General features: G+C 41.7%; 1 protein-coding gene across 8 annotated transcripts in view; it reads right to left on the reverse strand.

Moving 5' to 3' along the window:
• PPEF1 (protein phosphatase with EF-hand domain 1) overlaps positions 1–11,288 on the reverse strand; it is a 39,876-nt gene that overhangs the window by 26,579 nt on the left and 2,009 nt on the right. For 4 of the 8 annotated variants that reach the window (XM_051795128.1, XM_051795133.1, XM_051795134.1 and 1 more), the window contains exons 2-3: positions 3,741–3,823; positions 1,305–1,495 (exon numbers count right to left, since the gene is read on the reverse strand). In XM_051795128.1, coding sequence (XP_051651088.1) covers positions 1,305–1,347 — 43 coding nt within the window. In that variant the 5' untranslated portion in view covers positions 1,348–1,495; positions 3,741–3,823. Of the gene's footprint in view, positions 1–1,304; positions 1,496–3,740; positions 3,824–6,711; positions 6,931–11,288 lie in introns of those variants that run through there. The other 4 variants (XM_051795135.1, XM_051795127.1, XM_051795129.1 and 1 more) reach the window with 2 other exon arrangements.

Below are 11,288 nucleotides of genomic sequence, written 5' to 3' on the forward strand. Positions count from 1 at the left end.
AGTACCTGTTAAATTCATGTTATTAATGCATTAGAGGGTTGTACAGCCTCAGGCTGCAGATGGAATGATGGTTCAGCATCACTTGACTAATGCTGAAGTATAGAAGGAAAACTACCCAGCGAGAAGACAAAACACTGCCCAACAAGCACACAAAATCATAAGCCAGCATTGGGCTAATCAAGTCTGCCCCACGTCCATGTGTGTTGATGGTTGTAGACTGAGAAAGAGAACAGCTTCTCATGCCCACTCCAAGCTTATATGCTCTCAGAAATATTCCCAAGTAGCTCATCCCCAAGGCCTTGCAAGGCACAAATATGCACAGCATGCAAACCGAAAGAGGAAGGGCTGCCTCCCAGTTACAGGTAGGTCTGTGACTCCAGATATTTCCATTCTACTTCCACATAGCATCGAAGCTGCTATAAATGCCAAGTAGCATCCACAAAGCTGAGGGCTACTCTTAAACCAGTCAGCTTGGATCCCTGCAGCCATGACTGAGAGCTCCCTACTTTGTAGGCACCAGTTTACAGGGACTTGTGTCCTGGTTTGGTAGCCAAAAAGAGCCTTCCTTTTGAACCATGGCTGCTCAGCATAATAATGTCCTAAGACACAGTGCCATGTAACATGGTCCTCTGCAGACCTGTAAATTGTGCTTTAATGACAAATTTTGGGAGAACATGAAGGGTCTGAAAAAAGGTTTGAGTCAATCCTGCCTGTGCAGAGCCTTGTGTGTTCATTCCAGAGTGTGGTATCATTAAAAGCAGGGGGAGGATGCATAGTTTAATTAAACACTTAACCAGGTACTGTGGAGACTTTCAACTGACAGCCTCAGTAATTATCAGTGGGAATGACAGGCCAGGCACTTGGTAGGCCAGAAAACCGATTCTGATAGTCATTGCAATAGCTCTGCTTCATCACCCTTCTTTCATAATCAGTCACCCACCAGCAGAGAAATTGGGGCAGTTTGCCCAGGAATCCTGTGGTGTGAAAGGCCATAACAGGTCCCCCTCTTACCTTATCCTCTAAGCTTTGCCAGTGACACAGTGAGCACAGACACATCTGAAATTTAGCTTCTGTCCCAGATGCTGTGAATCTTTTACAACCCAATCTGTTGATGTTAGAGGTGGTCTGAAGTTGTCTTCCAACCTCAGCCAGCATCTAAAATCTGTGCACTCTTTTAAAAAGAAAATAATTTTCTCCGAATGAGTATTTTGACAACACAATTGTGGGGAAATGTTACCTTGCAATCCTCTTCTAGTGTTACAGAGAGAACAACCACTTGTCCTGAAGACAAAGGCAACACTCACCTCTCTCTGACCTTCTGTCAGGTACAGATCTGTTGCACCCCATGGTTCCAGTGCTGCTGCCTATCCGTTTTAATTGCTGCTGATATGGAGCACGTTCCTCTCAGCTGTTAGCATTACACACATTTCCTGTGCTGTTCCTTCAGTGATGAGAACTATACCCCTCTGGGCTCCTCGGCTCTTCCCTAGCACTCCTGCCAGGGAGGAGATTGGGAGGGGGGAGAAGGAGAAAAAAAACAAAAGTGTTTGACAACACAGAATCTGAAATACCTACAGCACAATTGTACAGCACATCCTACACAAACTGGACCTAATGAACCATACTAGGTTTCTTTTTCACATCTGATTACTATCAGCTTCCATTGAAAAGAATTTGACTCAGTAATTAATACAGTTTACTTCTTACATGTTAGCTTAAGGTTAACAGGTTAGCTAAAACTGCACCAGTCATTTCTTAATCAGAAAAATTGCTATTTAAAGCCTTACTACTAGGGACAAGGGACTACAGAGTCATGTTACTCTTCATTATTGTGATTTGAAAATTGGAACTGCAGAATTTTAAATACTTTAAAATTACATCTGATACTGCTTCTAAAAAAACCCCAACCCTCAGCCCTCCTAACACTCTGTGGATTTTAAAAGGTGCCCTACCACACCATTTATCACTTTATCCCTCAGTGTCATCACCACCAAATTTACCAGAAGAAATAGTGCCATAGCAAATCACTTCATTATCAGATTTCATTTAAATAAAACATTCAATTTTCTGTTGCTTTTCTACTGAAACAATTCAAAGAAAAGATTTTGTTTCATTAAATAAATGAACAAAGTCCATTTTGAAGTGAAGTCTTTTGGGTTTTCGTCCTGGCACTTGCTCAGCTCTTCACTAAGTAATATCATTCACTAATGCAATACATTCCCTAATCAACAAGTTCAAAGGAATACAATTCCCCTGAGATACAAAATGGATCAATTTCTAAGTAATAAGAAAGTCACTGATGCTCTGAGATACTGAACTTTGTTTTAGCTAAAGATTTCTTACGTGATCACACTGCCCCCTCTCTCTCCTTGTCTCCAGGGTTACATGTCTTACATCTAAATTATTCCATTTGTTGTTTTGTTTCATTGATATTCCTTTTAACTTGGGGTTTAAAACAAAGAAGAAATTCACCAGAATAAAATGAATGCTTAACTACTATTTTCCTTTGGTTTTACTAGCAGAAATAAAATGAACAGGAGGATACAAGACAAAAAAACCCACAAATGCATAACTAGCTGATTTTCAATTTCAATAATTAGAAAACATTTATAATTGTGGGACTATATGTGCAGTTTTCTACATTCATTGTTATGTACGATATCCTGTGACGTCATGTCATTTCATGTTAATATCACACAAGTCTTTACAGGTATGGGGCTATTTTTCAGGGTCCCACAACACAAGTGTATCCTACACTTGAGCTGGGTCTCACACCTTATGAGTCAGTAATTATTTCAAAAAAAGAAGGATTTTAATTTTTTTCTCTACAATGAACTGCTTTACTTCCCTCTGAAGGAGCTATCATGAAATACAAAGAAGTGCTGTTATATTAATTTTGAGCCAAAGTCTTTGACAGCATCAAATATGGCAGTTTACTAAAAGCTCAAATTTGTTTTCTCTCCAAACAATTATTGCTCTCCAGTACACCATCTCCTCACTTGTCCTCTTAGGAGAATCTCATCTTCATTAGTCCATCAAACAAGCCAGCCATGACTTAAATTGTGATCAGAAGAATAGAACTTACAGTCTAAGTCCTACTGCAGCAAGACTGTCTTGATTAAAGGGCAATGCAACTGGGCAATGGGAGCTCCAAACAGAACCATCATTCCTCTCAGGGCTCCATCCAAACCACAGCAAACAATGGGCTGACCCAAGGAATGGGGGTCTCAATCACCTTCATACCCTGCTTTCAATGACTTAAGCTTTTCTCCCAGTCATCCCCACTCTTTCCTTCACATACCTCTAAACTCATGGACTTGCAGCACCTCCTTGAGCAAAGAAATAAAAAGATAAATGTGGAAGCCCAGGAGAGGTTTGACTACGAGCAGTGGGAAAAAGACATTGAAATATGTGGAGATCTGCGGAACCCCGGATGAAAACACCCTCTCCACGTTCATATAAAGACTGTTGATACACCCTGTGTTCATTTTAAGTTTAATGTTCATTGTACTTCTACCCTTTATTGTACCCTAAGTCCCCAGTTGTAAGAAAAATCCCTCAGCATTGTGTACCCCAGTTCATGTCCTTCTCCCTGATTGGGCTAGAAGTGTCGCATTGCAGTCACTAATTAATTAGTAGTCCCTTGTTTGAATATTTCCTCCCCTTTTTCCTTCTTATTGGCCTGTATTAGCATGCTCCTCCCCAGTTCCTCCCCTCCTTCCAGCACTTTCAGTCCTTACCCTATATAAGCCGAGTTACCCCTTCAATGAAGGACCATTTTATCGTCCATGTCCAAAGTGGTCGAACCCCTTTTTCCTCTGGGCTGCGTCAGATAGAGACACAGAGACAGAAATTTTATTGTGACAGCAGAAAATGAAGACTGAAACGTATTCCTCAGAGCTTGGAGGAAAACTTGCACAAACATATCCTATCATTAAACTTCTTAAAAAGGCCAAATCTGACCATCAGTGACCTTGTCTGGGGGAGTAATCATCACCTTCAGTCCCAAATATCTGCATTCTAAAATGGACATAGCAAACATTCAACTACCTTTTCCTGATGGCTTTTCAGCTGCCTACAGAGACATCCTGGCTGTCAACCCGCATGCCCAGACTCCAGACCATGAGAGTAATTTCTGTGAGCTACTTACTATGCAGTGTAACAGTGTCTGGCAAAGAATCATTTGCCATCCCAAAATTCCCCCCAAATGTTGGCTGATGAAACAAAAAGCTGGGATTTTACCAAGATATTGAAAGAGATACAAGGTAGCTGGATGAGAATTTGGGACACAGCGCTGCGTTAACATTCTGGATACTATACCACTGATTTACGTTAAGAAAGAATCTGGCATGTTGACTAAAAAGCAGGCAGTAATTCAATTTCTACAAGCCAGTGATCTCTCCCAGTTTTAGACATACGTTCAAGAAATTGCTACATTTCTCTCAGTTCAGCAAAAAGGCAATTTTGTCATGGACAGGCTCTGAAGGCACAGCCCATCCACTGAAGCAAAATAAAGTGTTTCTGCAGTCATGCCAGTAGACATGCACAGAGCTAAGCCAGGGGCACATGCTGCTCTTTTCTGGATAGGAGTTGCTGAAGGTATACTCTGAAATTTGGGGTTCAGAACCAAAGCTGTCAAGAGCCTGATTTACAGAGATAATGAACCAGCATAATTTGATCTAGATGTAACAGGTGCAGCCCAAAGTCAATCATGCCTCCAGTTTGTCAGTCACGTAAAGACCACACTGCGTCAAGAATAATAGGAATCTTGTAAAGATTTATAGCTGACTTTTAATGAAATCAGACAGCAGGTCCTTTGGGCAGAGAGCCATCCTTTCAAGCACACTTTATCTTTTAAATTAGATGAGCTGTGCTACAGGCAGACAAGTATAAGCTAGGTCAAGCCTAAGGATATGGGAGACATATGAGTAAGAGCCACTAGGTTTTAAGTTCTTATTCCTGCATATTTCCATTTGTTTCTTACCTTTGATAAACAAAAATGAAAGACTTCTCCTTTTATTTTGGTTGGGATGGAGTTTCTGTAAGTATGCTACTTCCCCTACAGCTATGATCTCCTCCCATAACATGTCTTAGAAGGTACATGGAGTTGTAGAGGTGCTGAGACAGGAACAGTTTCCTGCATAAAGATCAGATGGATGGATGGGTGGATGCTTCCAATGACAGAGGCTTTCCTTTGATGCCATCTTATCCATTGTTTAGTTTACTGTGACTCACAGATTTCCTTTAGAATTGTTTTCTTTTGGAAATGAGGACTGCAGATAACTGAGAGATGCTATAACATGGTTTTGTGATGGATTTGCTTCTGTGTATTGCTGAGGGAATGAAGCTGGAAAAAGCAAAATACCCTAGAGAGAAGAACGTAGACATTAAATGACAACAGCCAGGTCAGGACCTGCACAAGGACAACTCTTCCAAACTGTCTTGTTACAATTGTCAAGGATGGGAATCTAGAAATGAGTTAAAGATTTCATTAGCTAAAAGACCCATCCTGTGGAAAGAGGGATGAAGCTGCCACTGTAAACCAGCAGAATGAAATGGAATCTGGCTATGGCACAAGAGCTGTAATTTTGACACCAACACTGAATTTGGTCTGCCAAAGGGCTGATATGAGAACATCAAACACAGGCAAATCAATGTGTTTAGGTTTCCATTATTTTACATCCATGGGACAAACTAAGAGGGACTTCCAGTGATTATATATATCTGAAATAAAGAAGCAAGGAAGCCTTTTTGTTAACAGTTAATTTCTTCAGCCTGCTCAGAGAAGGAAGGCTAGTCTCAATATAGAACTGATGGAATAATTTCTATCAAGTGGCTATGTTGATAGACCTCAGTGTTGGGGCCAGGAATCAATAGGGAATGGATGTAGTAACATACAGGAGAGCCAGCAAAGCTTGGAAGTGAATAGAATGGAGACAGTTTTTAAGGCTTTTAAGTTTTTAAGACTTATATTCCTGAGCCAAAAAATGCACTGCAAAAAGAAATAAAAGCAAGAGTAGCAAAGGTGCGAACGTGCAGAGATTGTTCAGGCAATTGTTGAGTTCAGGAACTGCATGCAAATCCAAAGAGAATATGTAGGAAAATGATGGAAGAATGCCAGTTCATGTTATTTATAATCAAAAAAGGATACACTTACACAAAACATTTTCACTTTTTTGTGCAGAAAATAACCAAACAAAGCAGCAGCCTCTTTTTCTTTTTGTGCAAGACTTTGATCAGAATGTTTTTTAAAAAGAGGCAGAGTATCAAATACAAGTGTACAAATGGGGTGAAGATCACCTTGAAGAATAAGCAAAGCCATCATATCACTTTCCAGAAATTTTAAATGCCTCTAGGGGGATATTCCTCTAGGACACAAGGAGAAAATTGAAAATCCTGAAGCAAAGTTGGTTCTAGTAAACTGGATCCAACTGCAGCATGAAAGTTAACACACTTTAAGCAAAAAAGCTGGATCACACACTGTCCTGCAGTTAATGAGCAGGCTCTTAATGACATGCTGAAAAAGCAAAGCTTCAGAATAAATATGTGTTGAAATATGAGCCACTTTAAAAATTAAATTCATGCCTTAGTATGGTTTTAATAAAATTTAAGTTAAGCATCAGAACAAGGTTAAAAAATATCATCATAAAAATTATTTTTCCTAAAACAGAATACATGGAATACAGTAGTCTCAAAACTATTTGATCTCACCTGTACTTAGAAGTTCTGGATAACTGATTCAGTCCAGGTCAGACTTTAGTGTTTGAAGCACACTGATTTTTCTCAGGGTAAAATCATAAAAAGTGCCACATTCAACTGTCATTTTGAAAATATACTATTTAAAAGTGAGTTAAAAATATATATATACCCCACCCAAACATATTACCTTTTATTCTTTCTGAGTCAGCAATACTGAGATTTTTTCTACAAGAGTACCTTTAGAAGATTCTTTTTTTTAAGAGGGGTGCAGCTCTGCAGAACAGGTGCTCCAATTTTCTCTGGGGCTCTGGAGCTCAGGAGCTGCAATGCACTTGCTCTTTACCTACTTATACAGCTTCCCAAGAGGAAATTTCTTGAACGCTGCTCTTCAGAAACAGCCAGGGGAAGATGCTGTTTTCATCGTCCAAGCTGGTGTGAAAGCTCATGGCTGCAGCCCTCCAGCTGTGCTGTACGTGTGCTGTAGCAGAGCTGTTTTGTCACCATGCCTCCTGAATCTCAGGCAGAGAGAAAGGGATGGGCTGAAGTTGCCTGCTTCACATCTGAAGTCACATGGTCTCTTTTGGCCTTTCTGCTGTGTTGAGGCAATGATTTGCATTTTAGCAGATCCAGCACACCAGAAAAAAACATAAGGCTGTCCAGGTATTTGGTCATCTGATGTGACTGGCATGCTTATGAAAGCCCTTAAGGAAAGAAATACTGCATTTACCACAAGGCATTGTATCTGCATGCTAGTGATATAGGTGTTCTCCAAACAGTCATACAGAATCACAGAATATGCTGAGTTGGAAGAGACCCACAAGGGTCATGAAGTCCAGATCTTGGCCCCGGTCAGGACCATCCCCAAGGGTCTCACCATGTGCCTGAGAGTGTTGTCCAAATGCTTCTTGAACTCTGTCAGGCTTGGTGCTGTGACCACTTCCCTGGGGAGCCTGCTCCAGTGCCCAGTTACCCTCTGGGTGAAGAACCTTTCTCTAATATCTAATCTAAACCTCCCCTGACACAACTTCAGGCCATTCCCTTGGGTCCTGTCACTGGTCACCAAAGAAGAGATCAGTGTCTGCCCCTTCTCTTCCCCTCACAAGGGAGTTGTAACTGCAATGAGGTCTCCCCTCGGTCTCCTCCAGGCAGAACAGACCAAGTGCCCTCATCTGCTCCTTATACGGCTTCCCCTCAAGGCCCTTCACCATCTTCACTGCCCTCCTTTGGACACTCTCTAATGGTTTCATATCTTTCTTATATTATGGTGCCTAAAACTGCACACAATATTCAAGGTGAGGCCTCACCAGTGCAGAGCAGAGCAGGACAATCCTTTCCCTCGACCAGCTGGCGATACTTTGCGATGTCTCCCTGGATACGGTTGGCCCTCCTGGCTGCCAGGGCACTGCTGACTCATATTCAACTTGCCATCGACCAGAACCCCCAGGTTCCTTTCCGCAGCACTGCCTTCCAGTATCTCGTTCCCCAGGCTGTACATATATCCAGAGTTGTCCCAACTCAGGTGCAGAATCCAGATAACGGGACAAGTATGAAGCACTCAAATCTTATGTTCAGAAGCACTGCACTAATGCTTGTACACTTCATTTCTTCATGTGCATGCACATGTTCTCACCATAAATGCATGATTGGAACTCTGTGGACTCAGTTCATGTTTTGGCTCCTCTGCTCCTTGTGTGATTACCAGGAAGGGATGGGGCAAGCCAAGAACGCTGCAGCCTTGCTTCCCTGTGCGGTCAGCAAGACGTGGTTTTGCGTCCTCTGACATCAAACCCTGACCCTGGCAGCCGGGCCCAAATCTCTGACCCAGCTCATCTCAATGCTGATCCCTGACTCTGTCACTACAGAGGTGCCAAGGGAGGGGCAGAGCCATCACATCCAGGGTGATTTGTTACTGCCCACTGCTAACACAACAGCCCCTGAGCAGTCTGCTCCACCTGGCAGTGTATCCATAGCATGGGGACACTGCGATTTTGGACACATAGCCCAAGAAACTACTCAAAACTAGGAGGTGCCAGTAGAATTATGACATTGTAATATCACCAGTACAGTCTTGGGCCCAGTCCTCAGCATCAGTCACCCTCATCAGGCCACCTTTCCCCCAGGCTTTCCTGCCACCCACTCCAAAAGCAGGGAGGGGCTGCTTTCTGCAGTACAGTGAGGGAACAGAGCACAGCAGCCACTCCTGTGGGGCCAGGGAGGGGGCCTGCAGATTCAAAGAGGACCAAAAATTATAAAGCATGCTGTGGTGGGAGAAAGCTCCATGTGAATGGGCACAAGTCGGAAATCACTGTGCCTCTTGCTCTGAAACCTCTCCAGGTGATGGAGTCCCATCAGGACTGGATAGGGAGCAAAAGACTTATGAGAAGAGAGGCAAACAAAGAAAGTTCTTCACACTCCTACCCCTGCCCCAAAGGTCTAATAATACCATAATATGGTATTTTCAGGAAACTTTTACCATCAGTCTGGTGACAGTTCTGTTTTGGCATCAACAACCACTGTAAAGGACAGAATGATCAATTTTTTTTGAGATGGACCTTTATTAAGATGCAAAAGATATCTAAAATGCCAAACCAGCAAAGCAGAAGGCATATGATTGACTGAGCTAGTCCTTTAAGGTTCTGGACTCCCAGACACAACCTTCCACTTTCAAAGCTGTTCTTCTCCTTCGAGACGAGACAGTAAATGGAAAGCACACCAAGCACAATAATTCTGCACGGCCCAGAAGAGTTTTGATATTTGTTTTTCTGGCAGGATGCATTTTCCCCGATCAGAGTTACAGTAGCTAATCATTTATGTATGATCAGGCTGTTCTGCCAAAATGCATGCAAGCAAAAATACATCACAACCTCTTTCCACTGCACTCTTGGGATACACATTATTTATAAACATTTACTGTACCTGATAAATTCATCTCTATTGCCATTTACCAAGATCTCTGCATAAGGAGAGGCTACAACATTTGCTCCAATGGCCAAAAAATCCATCAGAAACATTTCGTCCAAGATCAGTGGGAGAGAGAGGTTAGCAGTTAGGTTCTTCAGGACATAAAATCTCCACTGCATATTTTCTTTTGTTACTCATGGAAGTCCTCCATCCTCTGTCTCAATGATCTGACGCCACCAAGCAACCTGATAAAGAGTCAGTCTTGCTGGACTGAGCCACCTCTCCAGTTACCTATGGGGATCACAATAACATGCAAATTGAGGAAACAGAAATGTGCTTTCCAAATTAACCTTTCCTGTTCAAGTCCAAGGAGACAGGTCGTACCAAACAACGCCATTTTCCTTTCTACAAAGGCAAAGAGAACGTACCATTCCCACCAACAAGGTCACACATACTGCTGCTTTTTTGCCCAGCAGTCATGTATCACATGCACATTTAATATGCTGAAAAGAGTTTTAGCATCAACAGCTGTAACAGAGAGTAGGCCAACAAATTCTGACAATATGTGGTTAATCAGTCTAGAATGACAAGGAAAAACCCAGTGATATTGCTAGTGTAGAAACTGGGACATCCTTTTACAGGCAGTCCTTGTGATGTAATGGCATACATTCTGTTTTCCAAATACTTCAGAAACATTAACCTCCCGAGCAAGCCTTCATGCAGGCATTCCACATACATAATTCAAATTCTGCTTTAGGCTTATTTCTCAGAAGCACCCACTGCAAAGTGATGTAACTGATATTTTTCAAAAAAACTGAAGATAATCATAGTTGAAGTGAATGTGCTCCTTCTAAGCTCTAACCATGATTTCTCCTCCTCTTGCTCTACCAAGGTCAAAGAAGTATTTTTATGTGACTCAACAAAGTGTTTTAAAGTACTAGCCAGGGGACAAGTTCCTGACTAAGAGACTTTGATGTCCAGTCCCAACCAAAAAGCAAAAAAAAGAAAAGAGAAAATGAAGAAAGAAATAAATATCCAGAACCATTTTAAACTCAGTCAGTAAGATGACAGAAATCTGTGCTCACACATTAGAAGGAGTAGGTTAATTTGTGTGAACAGAAAAAGAAATGTCCCTCCACTGACAATTCTGGGTGAGAAGGTGAAAAAAAGGCATCAAAATTAGCATCCTTGGCAAAAAGCACACAAAATCAGAAATGTGAAAGAAAGGCAGTGGTAGGGCCTCAAAGCTCCTGAAGGCCAAGAAACCAGACCAGAACACTATGAAAGCATCAGGATACCTGCTGTAAAAAAATTAAAAAATTTTTTTTCAAAAAAGGAATTTTCCCAAATTATCAGATGAATGCTGATTATTTTGGGAAGCAGTGACTAATGATCTAATTTGCACAAGTCTACCTCCGTCACATTAGCTTCAACCTTCACTTGGAGCTTCTAGAAATGATAGCTATCTACAGCACTCAGGTTTTGACAGATCTTAGTAAAGAAACATAAGGAAAAAGAAATGGGCATAAGAATTGCCTAACAACAGCTTGATCTGCATTTTGTTGGTCTGGTGAACCATAAGCTGCACAGACAATGCATTCCTGATGTCTCAAGCCAACCAGATTGTCTCTTCCCAAAAGGTACCTTCTGGGTTAAATCAGGCTCTCCAGGTCAGGAGGGTAAAGAAA

This window comes from Manacus candei, unplaced genomic scaffold (genome assembly GCF_025592945.1).
Source record: "Manacus candei isolate 608988 ecotype Guabito, Panama unplaced genomic scaffold, ASM2559294v1 h1tg000041l, whole genome shotgun sequence".
NCBI classification, from domain to species: Eukaryota; Metazoa; Chordata; class Aves; order Passeriformes; family Pipridae; genus Manacus; species Manacus candei.